The sequence below is a fragment of the Polypterus senegalus genome, chromosome 5 (genome assembly GCF_016835505.1).
Source record: "Polypterus senegalus isolate Bchr_013 chromosome 5, ASM1683550v1, whole genome shotgun sequence".
NCBI lineage: Eukaryota > Metazoa > Chordata > Cladistia > Polypteriformes > Polypteridae > Polypterus > Polypterus senegalus.
Window position 1 is genome coordinate 183,235,370 of NC_053158.1, and position 19,573 is coordinate 183,254,942.

Here is a 19,573-nt window from a genome sequence, read left to right on the forward strand (position 1 = left end):
TTTGAGATGAAGAGATGGATATGAGGAAAAAGTACAGAAATGTCACCTTTTATTTCTGTAAATATGCATGCATTAACATCTACTATAATACCATAGTGCTTGGGGGCTATCATAATTCAATCAGAACCACAGTTGAGAAATTACACAACAGAACTATAAATCTGAAATATTAGGAAAGACAAAGAATTCACCACCCACGCTGAGCAAATAGAGAGGGCCACCCCACTAGAGAACTCCATCTGCAACTGATGATGGCAAAATCCACCAGTGCTCTGAAGTTAAAAGGTACACTGAAGAAAATGAAGGTATGGGATTGAAAGTAAAATTGTAAAAGTCATACTGTAAAATGAACCATAAACAGAAAGACAAGAAATGCATTACAACTGAACAGGGGAAAAAGATAAACATCAACCAAAAGAACAATGCAATGACCCAACGCATCTGTGATACATACTGAGGTAGTTTCATACCTTATGCAGACATGACCAGCTCACTCATCTTTTTTACTTCCATTTAAATGAAAGTTTGAAGATGGGATCAAAAATTTGCTATTGAGTTAAAGCTCAGATTCTTTGATGTTCAAAACATCAGGAAAAGTTGATTTCAGCATGGTGTTTGTATGTGTGCCTGTGGGAATCTATATGTACAATGAGAACTTCTGAAAAAATTGACATTTTCCAATTTGCATCGTGTTTGTTTTATTATAGGCTACAAGATTATTACTTTTGGCACAGTTTGGTCCAATACTTACATCAAACTGTTTTTGAAGAATATTGAGATATGTCCAACAATAACTACCATAAACCTTGTTTAATTTAACAAAGGTTTCAACAGCTTGCTCTGTTTAGTCATAAGACCAGGCCTATTGCCTTACACAATTTAATTTTTGAAAAATGTAAATTTTTTTTTTTTTTTAAATAAAATTTTATGCACATACAGAGGTGGACATAAGCTTGTGAATGTACTCACACACTTAAAGATATCTGACAACTTAATTGTTTTATGTGCTGGACGATGAAAAGAAACAAATGAACATAAAGACACACTCACCCTGGACCAATCTGTTTTGTCTATGCAGCTTGTTTACTTCATTTGATCCAGCGTATTTATTTCTAATTTAAATATTATTGAAGTGGTTGATTTATTTCAATTTCTTCTTCATGTTACTCAACATGTATTTATGTACAGCTGCTATATAATTAAAATGTATTTTTAATGTATTATTACATAATTAATATAAGTTAATGCACTTGACTATATATTATTGTAGAGTACAACTGGCTGAATTAATCTGTAAATACCTTTGTTGAGTGAATTCCTGCGATTTCACTAAAGTGAAACTTACATGGAAGTACCACAAGCACCATCCCTTAGCAATTTTTTTTTTTTTTTATAACTAGTAACAACAATAACTTTCAAAAGCATAAAGAAACACATTGTATGCCAAAGCAAACACCTTCAAATTCACTAATCAGACCAGAAAACCGTATGCTATAAGCAACACAGCTGAGTGGTCAAGTCAGTCAACGCTCTTCACAATACCAAGAGCAAACCAAGAACTGGACCTCAACTTTGGGATAAACTTTACAGCATGCAGACATATGCCACTCATTTTAAATTGCTGTCAGAAAACTTCTAGTCACCCGAAATGATGGAAATGAAGATGACAAAAAATGATATTCCTTCCATCCATTGATGCTCATAAATACCCAGAGAAAAAAGGTGACCTCTTGTATTTTTTCCTCATATATAAACATACACTGGATGAGTGTATAGCAAAGATAGAAATCTTGACTATTTGTCCCAATAATTTTGAAGGGAACTATACATATAGACTATAAAGAACTGTCAAATTGACTCTACTTCTCCTTATTCAATTTTGGCACACTGCACCCTCTATTCATTCATAAAAATCCTGCACACTTAAGCCAACTACAACAAGTTTTCATCTCTGAAGGCATCATGCTGAATGCAGAAGACTTTAGAAGAGGAAAAGCAAACAGAGGAAAAAGAGAATAATTTTCATCAGTAATATGTTGCAAAGCAATAAAATCCTACCAATACTGCAGTGCTTCACAGGAATCCACCTGGATTACAGGAATAATTAGGAGGTTAACAATAAATCATAAAAGGTACGCCTTTTAAAACACAGCAGTTACAATGTTCAGAAGTCTAACATGAAGCAAAATCCAGATGATGTCTAATGCAAGCAATAAAAGGAATATAATTACCTTTAGTCATTGTAAAGTGAGCATGTTTCTTTGAAGAAAAATAATTGGTTGTCTGCTGCACTACTTGATCTTTCAATGAATGCATCCTTACTTAAATGTGATGTACATGCATTCACAGAGAAAGTGAAAAATTACAGTAAATTTACGTTTTTCACTTACACTGTAAACTGTATGTTTATATCATGATTTCTTAATCTCATTCCTGTAGTTTGAACATGCAATACTTTTGGTATATAAAGCTACAAAACCTTCACTGAATTACCAAAATGACAATAACTCTGAGATTACACTGAAAAGTGTAATGTCTATCCACAATTTAACAGCACACTTCATTTATATTTGTTGTCAAATTCTGCACAGGAAGACAAGCACAATGGCATCTGAGGTGAAATGCATGTTGGCACTGGGACAGCTCATGCCATACAGCACATAGACACCTAGCCTGAACCATAATACAGATGCCTAAATGTCTACATTACTTCATAAGTCTCTTCTTTTAGGAGATATTCAAAGGAATACTAAACTCAAAAATGATATTTTTATATAATTCATGTGGTTTGTAGGAAAGGCTGAGAAAAAGTTTTAATCTTATGTTTTCATTGAGAAAAGAGATACAAGTTTCTGATAAAACGAGTGTCTATAGAGACCAAAACTGGACAACTGCACTGGACAAATACTATAAAAGCATCCTTAAAAAATTCTTTATGTTGCATGCTCATAATGGGCAAAATGCATGCATTTTTGCTAATAAAGTATATTGTGAAATAAATACCTCCAGAAAATTAGAGTAGTGCCACAACCAGAAACACATTCAAACCGGATATATTTTTTTTGAAGTGAAGGCTCGACTCTTCAGCAGTTCAATGAGGGTGAGAGGTGGATGTGCAATGTAAAGGTTTGATCCATTTCAGATGTGTTTATAGTTCATGCATTTCTCTGATTTTCCAGAAGTACTGAAAGTAACAATATTTTAGCCAAAAATGTTTGTTTTACTTGTTGTAAGCATGAGACTGGATGGCTCAACAAATGGATTATACAACACAGTACCGTGAGACTTTTTCATGGACATTTTTGCCACTGTTTAATGTTATTCAGTATTGGTCCCTATTGACATCAATTGTCCATGAAAACACGACATTAAACGTTTTTCTCAGTCATCACTACAAACCGAATGGGGTAAGTAACATTTGTAAGAATATATTTTCAGATGGGGTATTGAAAGAAAGATTTAAAGAAAAATGTTACTGAAAAATAGTTGACATCCCTAATAAGTATTTAAGTGTCTGACATGTCTTAGCTCATACCTGCTCTTCTTCCAGAGTCATCAATGATCTTGACATCCTCCGAAATATCAGGTGACTGCGAAGAGAAAAAAATAAAAGTAGTGAAAACCTGATGAATGGTATTTATTAAATAAAAATTTTAAAATGAAACCTCCACCTGTAGACCACACCACAAAATGAGAAAGTATTTCCAGATACCCCAGCTTCCCAAACCAATTAACAGACATAATCCAGTTTACATAAAGGGGAGGGTTACTGGGATGACCAAGGTAGATGTCAGGGGAGCAGACAAATAAGTTGTCACAATAAAATTTTGCTTACGTCAGCAGTTCAAATGCAAACATATTTATTACAATAATGATGCCACTTCATCAATGACACAAAACAAAATGGAAATTGCATAAAGTGCTGAACCTGTGTGGACTCACCTGTCATGCGATTTTTTATGGATACATATTATTCACTCTGTCACTTCTATATGTCCTGTAAGGAGTTGGTTCAGCGATTTTATTCGCCACACCACAACCAACATGCTAACACAGGGGCACATGCAACAGAGCTCACATCATGCATGACAACTGTGGCTACATGCAGGGGTTTGTGGGAGCAGCAGCTATATGTTTAGTCTTTCTTTGAGTACTCGACAAAATCTTAGAAATGCTAAGGAATATCTCACCAGCAATAAAAGTCTGAGCATTCAGGTTAATGAAAATTGTGTTATTGGATGATCAGGGACAACATTAAGTCATCCCCCAATCTGGCAAAGTCACTGAAGACTCCTCATGTACATGCATAATGGTGAGTTAAAAATACATCTCAAAACAGATATTTTTCTACCAAAGGTGCTCAAATTCAGTCCTGGAGGGCTACAGTGTTTGCAAGCCTTTGCTCTAACCCAACTTCTTAAGACCATTTCACATTATGCAACTTTTCCAGTGATTATCAGTCAATAGCCTTCATTTGCATAACCTCAGAGAGTTGGAGGCAGTCGGTGGGGTGCTCCAATGAAGACCAGTTGCATAATGTGATATGCCCAGCAAATCACTCTAGACTAGTCCGTGACTAGCACTGACAAAATCAAACAGGCTCTGTGTAAAAAAAAAAACCCTCATCCAGGAGTACAATGAATATAACACAGCAATGAGGAATATGGAATATGGGTATTTTGGATCTCATGGACTGGGAGAGAGAAACATCTTACTGATGTCTCCTATTCTACATACTAAAAAAGAATGGAAAAAAGGGCAGAGATTGTGATTGAACTCACCATACCTGTTACCCTTTCATGCAGCACAGACTCTGTCAGACAGCACGTTATTGGCTGACAGAAAAAGGGACCAACACAACTGTGCTAAAAGGTCAACATCCAAATGCTAAATGTGACACGTCCAGCCATGATGTGGTGACAAGATCAGCAACCACAGTATGCAAGTCTGACATACCCCAAGTCACTTGCATAATGTGACAATGGCTTTAATTAGACACCAATTCTTGCTGATAACGCAATTTAATTTTATAGCTTGTCGGTGTTTTCATTTTGCAATCTTAAATCACTATTATATAGTATTGTGACCTGACCCCCAACCCGCAGGGTATTATTCATATGATTAATAGCCTGAATCTGATTAGCAATTCCCAGCTCATTACTTCTCTGCTTTCATTTTTTTTATATAAACATTTTATTAGAACAGATTTTTATTAAATGTATTTATGTTTCATTAAAACATTAGAACAGATAAGATATGATGAATATACAATACATATATGATGCCTGAGTAGTGGGGAAGAAGTGTACTGGTACCGATTTTTTAAAAATAAGGAGCTGTAGTTAACTACAGGAGGATAAAACTGATGAACCACAGCATGAAGTTATGGGAAAGAGTAGTGGAAGCTCGTTTAAGAAGGGAGGTGATGATAAGTGAAAAGCAGTATGGTTTCATGCCAGGAAAGAGCACCAAAGATTTGATGTTTGCTCTGAGGGTGTTGATGGAGAAGTATAGAGAAGGCCAGAAGGAGCACTGTGTCTTTGTAGACCTGTAAGAGTTGTACAGGATATGTATGAGGGAAGTATGATAGTGGTGAGGTCTGCAGTAGGAGTAACAGATGCATTCAACATGGAGGTGGGATTACATCAAGGATCGGCACTGACCACTTTCTTATTTGCATGGTGATGGACAGGTTGACAGACGAAATTAGACAGAAGTCCCCGTGGACTATGATGTTTGCTGATGACATTGTGATCTATAGCGAGAGTAGGGAGCAGGTTGAGAAGACCCTGGAGATGTGGAGATATGCTCTACAGTGAAGAGGAATGGAGGTCAGTAGGAACAAGGCAGAATACATGTGTGTGAATGACAGGGATGTCCGAGAAATGGTGAAGATGCAGGGAGTAGAGTTGGCGAAGGTGAATGAGTTTAAATACTTGAGATCAACAGTACAGAGAAATGGGGATAGTGGAAGAGAGATGAAAAAAAGAGTGCATTTAGGGTGGAATGGATGGAGAAGAGTGTCAGGAGTAATTTGTGACAGGCTGGTATCAGCAAGAGTGAAAGGGAAGGTCTACAGGACAGTAGTGAGACCAGCTATGTTATATGGGTTTGAGACAGTAGCACTGATCAAAAAACAGGAGACAGAGCTGGAGGTGGCAGAGTTAAAGATGATAAGATTTACATTGGGTGTGACGAGGATGGATAGGATTAGGAACAAGTACATTAGAGGGTCAGCTCAAGTTGGATGGTTTGGAGACAAAGTCAGAGAGACGAGATTGTGTTGGTTTGGACATGTGCAGAGGATAGATGCTGGGTATATTGGGAAAAGGATGCTAAGAATAAAACTGCCAGGAAAGAGGAAAATAGGAAAGCCTAAGAGAAAGTTTATGGATGTGGTGAGGGAGAGAACATGTAGGTGATGGGTGTAACAGAGCAAGATGCAAATGACAGGAAGATATGGAAAAAGATGATCCGGGAGCAGCTGAAAAAAGAAGAGAATATATGATGAACACACAGGGTGAGCTGCTGGTTCATTTGTCGTTTGTATCTTGCATCTCACTTTTATCTGGCAGAGGTTTAAGACAGCAACAAACAATCAGAAACGGAATGTAGAAGTTCAAGACTAAAAGTAGTAATTTAGGGTGGGGAATCTTTAAAAGCAAATTAACTAAAAAGACAGATCTAGCAATAATTGGATTTTAACTTAGAAGCTGAATTGGAACAAAAACCAGCATCCACTGTCACCTTCCAAACTGTTTTATGCACATCTTCAACAACATGAAAGTAGAAAGTATATACAGTGCATCCAGAAAGTATTCACAGCGCATCACTTTTTTCACATTTTGTTATGTTACAGCCTTATTCCAAAATGGATTAAATTAATTTTTTTCCTCAGAATTATACACACAACACCCCATAATGACAACATGAAAAAAGTTTACTTGAGGTTTTTGCAAATTTATTAAAAATAAAAAAAATTGAAAAAGCTCATGTACATAATTATTCACAGCCTTTGCCATGAAGCTCAAAACTGAGCTCAGGTGCATCCTGTTTCCCCTGATCATCCTTGAGATGTTTCTGCAGCTTAATTGGAGTCCACCTGTGGTAAATTCAGTTGATTGGACATGATTTGGAAAGGCACACACCTGTCTATATAAGGTCCCACAGTTGACAGTTCATGTCAGAACACAAACCAAGCATGAAGTCAAAGGAATTGTCTGTAGACCTCCGAGACAGGATTGTCTCGAGGCACAAATCTGGGGAAGGTTACAGAAAAATGTCTGCTGCTTTGAAGGTCCCAGTGAGCACAGTGGCATCGATCATCCGTAAGTGGAAGAAGTTCGAAACCACCAGGACTCTTCCTAGAGCTGGCCGGCCATCTAAACTGAGCGATCGGGGGATCCTTAGTCAGGGAGGTGACCAAGAACCCGATGGTCACTCTGTCAGAGCTCCAGAGGTCCTCTGTGGAGAGAGGAGAACCTTCCAGAAGGACAACCATCTCTGCAGCAATCCACCAATCAGGCCTGTATGGTAGAGTGGCCAGACGGAAGCCACTCCTTAGTAAAAGGCACATGGCAGCCCGCCTGGAGTTTGCCAAAATTCAAAATTCTCTGGTATGACGAGACAAAGATTAAACTCTTTGGTGTGAATGCCAGGCGTCACGTTTGTAGGAAACCAGGCACTGCTCATCACCAGGCCAATACCATCCCTGCAGTGAAGCATGGTGGTGGCAGCATCATGCTGTTGGGATGTTTTTCAGCAGCAGGAATTGGGAGACTAGTCAGGATAAAGGGAAAGATGACTGCAGCAATGTACAGAGACATCCTGGATGAAAACCAGCTGCAGAGCGTTCTTGACCTCAGACTGGGGCGACGGTTCATCTTTCAGCAGGACAACGACCCTAAGCACACAGCCAAGATATCAAAGGAGTGGCTTCAGGACAACTCTGTGAATGTCCTTGTGGCCCAGCCAGAGCCCAGATGAATCTGACTGAACATCTCTGGAGAGATCTTAAAATGGCTGTGCACCGACGCTTCCCATCCAACCTGATGGAGCTTGAGAGGTGCTGCAAAGAGGAATGGGTAAAACTGGCCAAGGATAGGTGTGCCAAGCTTATGGCATCATATTCAAAAATACTTGAGACTGTAATTGCTGCCAAAGGTGCATCAACAAAGTATTGAGCAAAGGCTGTGAATACTTATGTACATGGGATTTCTCAGTTTTTTCTATTTTGAATAAATTTGCAAAAACCTCAAGTAAACTTTTTTCATGTCGTCATTATGGGGTGTTGTGTGTAGAATTCTGAGGAAAAAAATGAATTTAATCCATTTTAGAATAAGGCTGTAACATAACAAAATGTGGAAAAAGTGATGCGCTGTGAATACTTTCCGGATGCACTGTAGCATATGAAGAGTATAAAGTATGGCCTGTGGATTTTCAAACCTAGACTGTACCAACATTTCTAACATCATTTCAGAAAACTGCTAAAAAGACATAAAAGGAAAAAAAAAATCAAGGACACTGTACATACAAACATGAATATATTTTATACAATCACATTTGTTATAAAACCAAAAAAAGGCAATATACACCTGGACACACAATTTTCCAAAGAGGTTAGGGGTATGAAATCTTATTACAGCCTCTCAAAACCCCCCTCCTTAAAAGTAAACCATCATGTCAAACAGTTAAATGGATTAATAGGCGTAGTTACAGTGACAGTCAGACAGTAGATTAACGAACAGATTTGAAGGAGACAAAACAACTTTCTGGACATTAAATATGCAAAATTACTTTTCTCTTTTAAATCAGGAGCTTGACGTAGTATAAAAAAATCCAACATTCCTAATCATCAGGGTATGCACCAACATGGAACAATAGCTTTAATTATTTAGCCATTTCTCTGGTGCTGATAGAAAATACAATTATATGCTTTACCTGCTAATTTTAGATTTTTTGTTTTAGAAAATTGAAAAATAAACTGTGAATTGTAAACATCACAGTGTGTCCTGCTGCAATATATTATATTATTATGTTCTTATCAAAGGCAAAGTCATTGGAGTTGAGCAGCTAAGCATTTCACTACATACTGTACAGTAACGTATGTGTAATTCTATGTGACAAAATTTTATTTGATTTGCAAATGGTGTGCTTTCCTCCCTGGTAATTTCCCATTAAAGATATGCCTCATATTTTCATGAAAAATGACCAATGAAATATATGGTCAGACAATCATCTATGTTTGTTATTTTGGGTACTCTATTGTAGTAATCTCTTGGACTCCCTTATCTGTATCCACACTTTGTTGAGGCACAATTAGAAAATTGCAATGGCCGTGTGAACTATTTTCATACCGACTCATATGTTTAGCCACTAGTATTGTTTTACTGGTTTAACAACTGTGTGCCAACACTGACTATTAAACACATTTGTAACCCTTTGTAAGCATAACTCAGTTGCAGTTCCAAACTCAATTTGAAAGTGATTCAAAGTCTCAAGCTGCAGATGTTTTCTGTGAAGGTTTTTAAATTATGCTTGGGTTTTGCTTATTTTTTCCACCTTTTTATCACAGCAAGACTTGTTCTTTTTGGTTTCTACAGTTGTCATCTTCTGGTTTGTTCTTTACTGCTCACAATTTACAATGCTTAATCACTAACATGTTGTGGTTGGTGCAGGCACAAAAAATAAAACATAGAAAACTGAGGAAAACTATCAGAAGATACATTATAAGCCAGGTACATTTATGAGTTCTGTAACAAATATTAAAAACACTGACATATAAAGGGGCACATACAACAATATCAATACACAGAGGGAAAAAAAACACAACTAAGACCTACATACCATAACACCTCATGAGAATATGATCTCATTCACAATTTAGAGAGTACAATCAACTTCTTACAGTTGCTTAAAAAGAACAGGGGACTTCAAATTGATTTTTGTGTGCAGTTCTTGCTTTGCTAACAAGTTATGTAGTTGCTAGCACAATCCATTACTTTTACATCATTACTAAATAATTTAGTATTAACAGTGAAGCCTACAAAAAAGCAAGATGTGCTCTGTAATAACAAGCACTGCTCCTTCAATTAGGGTGGCTGCCCACTATCACTCATCTGCAGTTTAAAAGCCATCAGAGGGGGGCTCAAAAAAACGGAATCAACATTGCAGTGCTGACGCCACAACCTGCTTTACAAAACTTGAACAGAAAGGGAACTTTTACAACAGAAAACCTTTACGCTTTCACATACCTATTATACATTTAATGCTTTGAAACTAAAATCAACTTTAGGTGTATTTTTGTATTCTACTTGACTTTTTTGTTTACAGTCTTCTATTAACTTGCCATGCTGTTTTCCTGTCTATTTAATAATTTTAATTATTGTGCATTTTAAAACCATTTATCATTCTTAAGTGGGCAGATTTTAATGTTATCTGTGTCCTCCAGACACAGAAAGACTGAATAAACAGAGGCCTTTTGTCATATTAAACTAAAAATTTCAATATGCAGCAAAAAGAAAGACAGACTAAAGGCACGGACAGGTGTAGAAAGCAAGCAAGAAAGGAAAAGCAGGCAAGTGCTGTCTGACGTAAGCTTTTATTTGTACCCAATGATAACACCTGGCTAGTCTCATCTCCCTGGTCAATAGTTAGTATTGAACAGGACTTAAGGGAGGGGTGTTGAGAACTGGGAACCGAGCATGCAGGTGATACCTGAATGTCGTATACAGGTTTGGAAGAAGGAATAGCGGCAAACTGTCGGTAGTCAAACTTCTTTTCTGACAGAGACTGGAATGGGACAAACAAGTTATAATCTGTGTTCGAAGAATGAGCCATTTGAAACAGTGTGCTCTCTGCTTGGTTAATTGTGCATGAGAAACAACAGCAACATTTCTGAAAATGTGTTAATACATTTACTTATTCATAAATCAAAAGTGCATTAAAGAGAAAAACTCTTTAAAACAAACTGTACAGTATGTTTTTTTTTTTCACCCCCTGAGTAATCTTTATGAGGACAGTGAACGTAAGGAAAAAGTTAAAGGCTGGGCCATCAACATCCAGGTAACAATGTGGCAACATTTGTTCACATACCACTACTCTGACATTGACTTTACTGTGTTTACATAATGAAAATGTATCCATATATATATATCTCGATCAAAAACAAAAATATATAAAGAAGTGAATATAAAGAAGTGAATATACAAGTCTTGTGTTGGTTGCACTGCGTGAACTGATACATATTACAGAAATAAATTTGTCACAATTAGCTGGAATTTGGAAACAAAAAAAAAAAAAATCAAAAGAAGTCAGGCATTACATTTAATATATGATTACTTCTATAATTGAATAAATGTTTTAATTTCAAAATGACCACTAGAACATAAACAATCATTAACTTATATTGCAATTGCATTCTTCTCTAAGGCTATAAAAGAAATTCAAAAGATTATCAATAAATACATATTGTTAACCACTTTTTGTTTACCACATTTTGTTTAGAAACAGCAAGAGAAAAAGTCAATCACAAGAAAAGAACTGTAAAACATATCTGAAAAATTCAATTATACAAGAAAGCCTTCTCAGTTAAAATAGTTTATATAAATATCATACAGTTTTCAATAAAGACAGTGAACAAATCCTACTACCATTTGACAAAGCATGAGTAAAGAATGGGTGATTTTGTACAACGCATATTTATAGACAATAATCTTTTCCACTGGTAACTAATAATGTACAAATAATAATGTACAAAAGCAATATGGGAGATTAATAAATATAAAATTAGTCATGTTTTAAAACTTGAAAGGCCATGTGACATTACATGACTTTTCCTGCTGTAGACTTTACTTATTTAATCTTGGTGAATCAGTCACAGTGCACTACTGTGGCCACCAGTTGTCTAGTCTAGATTTACCCCAACAAAATTAAACAAGTTAAAATTTTATCTTAAGTTGTAGGGGCTGTATGTGGGTCTGTGTGTGTGTTTGCGAGAGCTAACAACCTATGAGCTCCCTCCCAGAAATAAAATTCATATAATGTAGCGGCCTGTAATAAGGAACAAAGGTGTTCGGGCCTTGCAAAGAGAACACAGGCTCATCTGACTTGTCATGTTTTGTGTACCATGACAGAAAGAGAGAGAGAGAGAGAGAGAAAAAAAAAAACACCAATTGGTATAGCACTGGCTCAGTTAGGCAGCACATCTTTGGCTGTCCAAAAAAGGGACAAGTATGTGATTCTTTTGGAGTGTGAAACTGTGCTGGAAAGTTGTTATGCAGTCATGTCATTTGGCAGTTGTTTCGAGTTGTGTGAACTGACATGCTCCAGTGATGAGATTAGCAACTGCACTTGCCAAGGTTCGTCGAGTAATGGGGCATCAACGTTACTAAGTAAACCACCAAAGTCAAAATTTATAATGTCTCTTTTAGCAAAATTATATTATATTGCTTGTACCAGATATGAAGCAAGCTATTTTTAAACATCCTGATAATTTCTGAGGGCCTATATGAACAGAATTGTTTATAGCATTAAAACTGATTAACAATAATGTTTCTGCTTTATAAGGACAATTCTGAAAATGATAAAAATAGTGTATTTAATGGTGACCACTTAAACTTTAAAACGTGTTATTTTATATTAACATATTGTCACTATTCTAAAATTCTGAAACACTCCAAAAATGTTTCAAAAGGCTTTTTTTTTTAAAATCAACATCATCTAATAAATCCCATATCACTTCACAAATGTGTAATGTGTTTACACTTTTATTATTTGAGTAATAAACTTTATTTATAACTACGCTTTCTAGAATTCAGAGAATTTATCATAAATAGAATAAAAAAAAAGCCTGGATACCTCAATGTTCTTTTATTTACTGATGCATAAAATGTAGCATTACTTTACTTCATTCCATTTGAATAAGACATTGACTTCCAAAATCAAATTGCTTTATTCATGAACCTGAATTTGCTATTGTTCCTGTCTGCTACACAAACTTGAACTGAACATCAACACCTCACTGCTAGTGGTAATAATTAGTAAAACTTTAAGCCTCTTCAAGTATACCCATTCAAAATTAATTTACTTGTCCAAACTGAAGATAGATTTGTGACTTTTTGTTTGTTAATTTATCGTGTGCACTTTGGAATATCTAAGAGGAAATAAATAGCAAATAAATAAAATATCAGTGTATCACATTAGCAATAAAGGAAGATACTGGAATTAAAACATGTGGTCGAGTGCAGGACAGCCCACCTCGGTGGAGACTGATTCACATTATGCAACAGTTGGAAACAGCATCTCCTAAAACTAGTGGCTAGTAAACCATTACAGTAGAATCCTCTTTTCGAGTGTCATTATCAATGAAAGAAGAAAAGAACTTCACTAAGGAAAGATTGAAAAACAATCAAAAATTCAAACAAAGTATGTTAGTAATTTGCATAAAGAGAATTCTTACCAATCTACCCGGTGAAGTGATATTTCTTGAACTGTAGTCTAAAAGGAAAAATAGAAAGACTTGATTTTGTAATAAATGGATAATGACAGGTAAGATAGTGTTATATAAAGTCATCTTCAATATTAAAAAGAAACAACATACTTATTTACCTTAGTATCTTTAACAAAAATGCACAATGCTAAACATTAAGCAAATCAGAAGGAGAGTAACAATATATACCTTCGAGTGGTGTAGGAGAAGGCGTGGGAGCCGGAGAAGGAGACTCTACCAACTGATCCAGAGTGGTACGCTTTTTTGCCTCCTTTGACTTCGCAATAACCATCTGTGCTTTTAAGGCATCCTGTTCTAAGGACTTCATCCTATAAATGAAAGGAAATAAATTAGGAAAGAGCTAGAAAAGATATGTTATTATCAGAGAAACTAACGTACAATGCATGATTATCCAGATATCTATTTGAGCCTGAAAACTATGTGAACCTAAAAAAATAAATAAACTCACCAACTCCCAAACACAAAACGATTCCACTATAAAGTTCAGACTATACACCAATGATAAAAGCCACCTAACAAGATGTCCCACCCTGATTTAAACGCTTAGTTTATGAATGTTTTACCTAGTAAATGACATAAGTGAGATAAGGAATTAAAAAAAGAAAATGACTTTAGAAACTATTTGCAATTGGCAAGTACTGACAGACCTTACTAATGATGGGCCCACGGTATAGTGTTTGCAAAGACAGCACCAGAATTATAGCAAGTCCAGGTTAACTTTGAGCTGTGTCATGGTTTCATTGTTAACACGCCTTCAGAATGTTAAAGACATAAGTTGTTGTGCTCATTAGTGCTCATATAATATGCAGAAAAACAGTAAACATCAGAAATAAGAAAAATGTAATGTTTTTACACAAGAAAACTGCTCCAAACTCTTGTATTAAATGTACAAATTTTGAAACCCTGCTTTGTTTAAACATTAAGGCACACAGTGTACTTTAAAAAGTAGCAGTGCACATTTTCCTTGTACTGCTTATACACAGTAAGAGTTAGGATGACCCGTTTCTACCTGAAATGAAATGGGTCGGCTCCACTGGGGAATTGGGGACTGAGGGTGGCATGGTTTAACAATGCAGTATAAAAACACATTTACACTGCTCTAAAGAAAAAAACAAGCAAATCCAGCCTTTAATGCAACAGCGGCATTCCAAAAAGTACTTAGGCACTTGCTGGAGACATATTGCCATTACAGTGCTCTCTCTAACCACTTTGACGTGGCTATCACATATGATAACTCATCTAAATTAGAAGCCCTATGCAGCCACTCAGGGTCTTCTTTTATTTATGCTGCTGAATGAGATGCCAAAGCCCCTTTCTTGTATAAACTGTTTCTGCTTTAAGTCTCGGCCTACCTTCCATACTTAATCTTTTTGGCATCTTTATTTTTTTTTTGTATTGATATCCTGAATAATGTCTTTGCAATCTCCACATAAAATTTTACTTTTATATGTTTGGCATATAAGTGAGATCTCAGAATCAAATGCATATTTTTTCAAGAAATTTTAACTTTCTCTGAAGTTCTTTGTTACAAGAGCACAAATGCATGGTTATACTGCTGGATTAAGCATGTGGCTGTGGCTAAAGTGATCCACTTCTGAACGAAATTGCCTTGCATTTGCTTATGCACAATTCCAAGTTTGTAATGGCTGCTTCTTATAAACAGAACATCTGATTGGTCCACTATTGCCAATTTCAAACAGAATTAATATGATTATTGATTTTTAATGCATTGAAGGATGCATGCTCCATGTGCTCATTTTACAACTTGCATATTACACTGTAGATTAACTGACAAATGTGGTATGTTTAAAAAACAGGACAAATGAGGATTTATTTTTTTATATTAAGTAGCGACACGAAAATTGGGCAAGAAGTTTGTGACTTCCCCCAAAAAATCCGGGACATTTGGTGATCCTAATTTGATCAGCTACAACATTAAAACCACGGACATGTGAAGCAAACAACATGGATTATCTTGTTATCTTGTCAAGGGTGGGATATATCAGGCAATAAATGAACAGTTAGCTCTTGAAGGTGATGTGTTGGAAGCACAAACAAATGGGCAAGTGTAAAGATATGAGTGACACTGTCAAGAGCCAAATTGTGATGGTTGGATGACTGGGTCAGAGCATTTCCAAAGTGGTAGGTTTTGTGGGGTGTTCCCCAGTATGCAGTGGTTAATACATACCAAAAGTGGTCCAAGGAAGGATAACCAGTGAACTCCCAACAGAATCATGGGCACCCAAAGTTCATTATTGTGCATGGGGAGCGAAGGTTAGCCCATCTGGTCCAATCCCACAGAAGTGCTACTGTAGCACAAATTGCTAGAAAACTAATGCCATGAGAGAAAGGTGTCAGAACACACAATGCACCACCGCCAACTGGAAATGTGGCTGGATTGCGACAGACAAGTCAGTGTCTATGTTGATCACTGTCCACTGCCGGAAGTCACTACAAAGGGCACGTGAACATCAGGACTGAACCATGGAGGCAATGAAAGGTGGTGGTCTGGTCTGATGAATCACATCACATTTTTTTAGATCATTTAGATGAATGGGTGCATGTGTGTTGCTTACCTGGGGAAGAAATGGTAACAAGATGCACTATGGGAAAATAGGAAAGCCAGTGGAGGTAGTGCAATGCTTTGGGCAATGATCTGCTCGGAAACTCTGGGTTATTCACTTAGACACATTCACATAGCTAAAGATTGTTGCAGACCACGTACACCCCTTCATGGCACTGGTATTCCCTGATGGAAATGGCCTCTTTCAAAAAGATAACACACCCTGCCACACTATAAAATTTGTTAAGGAATGGTTTGAAGAACATGACAGAGTGCAAGATGTTGACTTGGGTCTCCAAATTCTGCAGATCTCAATCTGATCGAGCATCTGTGGGATGTGTCATTGTCTCAACGAATCAGAGCTATTTTTAGCTGTATGAGGGGGGTCCACACAATATTTGGCAGTGATTGTTGGTGATCTATGTATTATATGTTTAATTTTGAAAGTCATAATGAATAACTTGATATTTTTAAAATAAGATTCAGCAGTGGGAATGCAACCAACATTATGCAGTGCACATATGGTATGCAGTCTGGACAACACACTTCTGTAATGGTATTGGTTTGAATAGAAAACCCGCTTTCATACTGACCCATAAATGACCAGGTAGAAAAATCCAGCATAATAAAGTTATGAAAAACACTTCCATTTATCCATCCATCCATTTATTTTATAATCACTTATCCAGTTCAGGAACACAGGGAGCACCAGTGCCAGTTCCATGCAGCACTAATCCCAAGGCCAGGACCAATGCTATAATCGGGGGGTGCAAACTCTCCTGCACTTGCTTACACTGAGCAAATTTAGATACCACCTAAGTAATGAGTCAGGGGACTGTTTGTGTCACAAAATGTTTGGCAAGATGTGCAGCTGCATTTTCTCCCTAACATTAACTTTACTATTGACTCTGAAATGCATTACACATTTGATCCTAGTGGAGATTTTTTTTTTCAGTAGCATAAGACAGTTATAAAAGCCACACTCGATTAGTTCTCGATTAGAGCTAAATCAATAGTAGATTAAGAACCAGAGAAAAAGCAAAGGCATATATTGTGGAATGTGTTTAAAATTAGCTTCTCTGTATAATGTGCATGTATAATAAACCCAGAGGAAAAATGTACATTAGAGCTTTAAGCAGAAAACTGCAGACAAGAAAAAGCAGGGTTGCGGCTGAAGACAATATTCTGTCATGGGGTGAGCTCCATTTTACATTTCAGGGTGCTTAAAGCAAAAATACTTTAAAGCATGGAGTTTGATATTGTATATATAATATAGTTTAATTTTTAAATGCAGTGTTATTGTGACTATGCATTTATATCTACTGTTATCTGGTTGAGAACAAGCATTTGAAATTAAATTTGGAGCTACATGTATGAAAGTCTCAAACCAAGCCATAAATATCCCTTCTTAAAATCAACACAAATACCAAACACAACAACAATATTATGCATTAAAGCAGTTCTAAAAGGGTATGAGAATTCATGGTCAATAATTTGAGACATCCTAAAGTAAACACAAACCAGGTTTCCATCCAAGGAGTTTTTGAGAAAAAATATTTAGCGCTTCAAATTTTAGCTGATGGAAATGCTAATTATCGATAAAATGTTGTACATGTCGACATAATCATTTTCCATTTAACTTTAGCGCATAAATTCCATATCGATACTTCAGATGTCGCAAAAACTACATTGGAAACACTTTTTGTCAGAAAAAAATGGCTAACACGCAAATAAATGTGTCACATGACACATTTTCATCACGTGCAATCAAAACGAGAATAGCGGAGCGGTTCGCATGGTCTGATGAAGAGACTCGTTATTTCTCGTGATGAGCCAATGCAGTAGTGGATAGGCTGGGTCTCCTGCTACTAAAAGGGGTACCTGAACTCCCTCCACATCAACTGTAGCCTGGGGGTGTCTCACAGGAAGTCTAAATAATACAAAAACCGCAAAGGTAATTTACTGAACCAGTCAAAATATTTAAGAAACCATGTGTTTCATTATCTAAACATTTTTTTCTTATTATTAAATTGCAGATGTTTTAGCATATATGAGAAATTCTCTCATTAATATTAACTTTAGTTTTTTTTTATTAAACGTCATTATTTTGTATTAATTCAAATTTCAGTTTTAATTAAAAACCTTAAGGGAAGCAGGTTACAGTACTAATTCAGCTGTTATCGCACTGAGAAGGGATGTTGAAAGGTAGGCTCACCTGTACAGATCCGATGCTGCAAACACAGCTGCATCATAGGCACTTCCAGGAGTGCCAACGCAAATATCTCGTTTCATGCACCTGTCATCAACAAGGGCCTGGAGAACAATAGATGGCCATCCTTTGCGATTAATGTTAAGCGCGGTAGCCTTCCGTCGGGGGAAGAATAGGCACATGCGTGCCATCCAGCGCACCGTAAATCTGTGGCACAAGATGCACCAAGGAATTGCGGTATGCAATTTCATTGGCATCCGCTACAGTCGGAAGTCTGATATAACGCCCCATTAATTTTTCTTTAATAGCGGTGCACACAGCATATACACAACGATGGACGGTAGTTTTACTAACCCCGAAAGTTTCTCCAACTACTCTATACTTGGCGCAGGTTGCCAGCTTGTAAAGGGCAATGGCAATCTGCTTTGGGGTTGGAACCAGTGGTCGGTGACAACCTGTGATAGGCGCAACATCAGGACTGATGAATCCACACAACATCTCAAACGTCGGCCGTGTCATTCTAAAATGTTGCAGCCAGAGATTTTCTGTGAAGTGTCTCCCCACCACCTCCTCCCAGAAGGTCTTATTCCGTCGTCTCGCCCATACCCATGGGTTTCGTCGCACTGGGGTACTTTCTTCGAGCTCTAGGGCAACTGCTTCATTCTGCTGTCGTCTTCGGATATTATGTACAATTCCAATTATTTGTGAAACTGAAATAACAGTAAGCTGGCAAATTTAAAAAAACTGTCTGAATAATCTCTCCATTTCTTTGTTTAGTGCAGGGGGTGTAACGTGGAAAACAAAAGGTAGATAATTTGCGACATACACAAAATTATGTATGGAAACGGCTCAAGGGCAGATTTTTTTCGCGATAAAACAAAACTTATGCAACAGTTCGTTTTGGAGGGGATGACGTCATCACGCACACCATTTTATCGATAAAAAGCCAGTTGGATGGAAACAGGCTGTAGACAGCAAATTTCGCACATTTTTTTTACGTATATTCTGTTTGTCGATAACAAAACATCACAAAAAACTGGATGGAAACTTGGCTAATGAAAACTTATTTGAAGATTTAGTAGTATATATGCATTTTTAATTCAGTTTTTATTGCTTAAGTCTAAAATTCATCCCATTTTGGATTAGATTAAAGAAACATTTTTAATCTTGAAGTTGGCTAGACTGAATAAATCTTAATTTATATATCATCCTCGTTTTTCAATTACAATGACATTTTTTTTATTTCACAATGACTGTAACAGGGGTTCTACTGATAAACACAATATGAGAT

At 36.6% G+C, this 19,573-nt stretch overlaps 1 protein-coding gene across 18 annotated transcripts in view; it reads right to left on the minus strand.

Moving 5' to 3' along the window:
• The window catches only part of scrib (scribble planar cell polarity protein), a 281,005-nt gene that overhangs the window by 7,524 nt on the left and 253,908 nt on the right, over positions 1-19,573 (minus strand). For 13 of the 18 annotated variants that reach the window (XM_039753714.1, XM_039753727.1, XM_039753713.1 and 10 more), the window contains 4 exons: positions 13,679-13,818; positions 13,460-13,497; positions 10,717-10,791; positions 3,536-3,590 (listed from right to left, as the gene is read on the minus strand). In XM_039753714.1, coding sequence (XP_039609648.1) covers positions 3,536-3,590; positions 10,717-10,791; positions 13,460-13,497; positions 13,679-13,818 — 308 coding nt within the window. Of the gene's footprint in view, positions 1-2,058; positions 2,088-3,535; positions 3,591-10,716; positions 10,792-13,459; positions 13,498-13,678; positions 13,819-19,573 lie in introns of all 18 variants that reach the window. The other 5 variants (XM_039753729.1, XM_039753723.1, XM_039753715.1 and 2 more) reach the window with 3 other exon arrangements.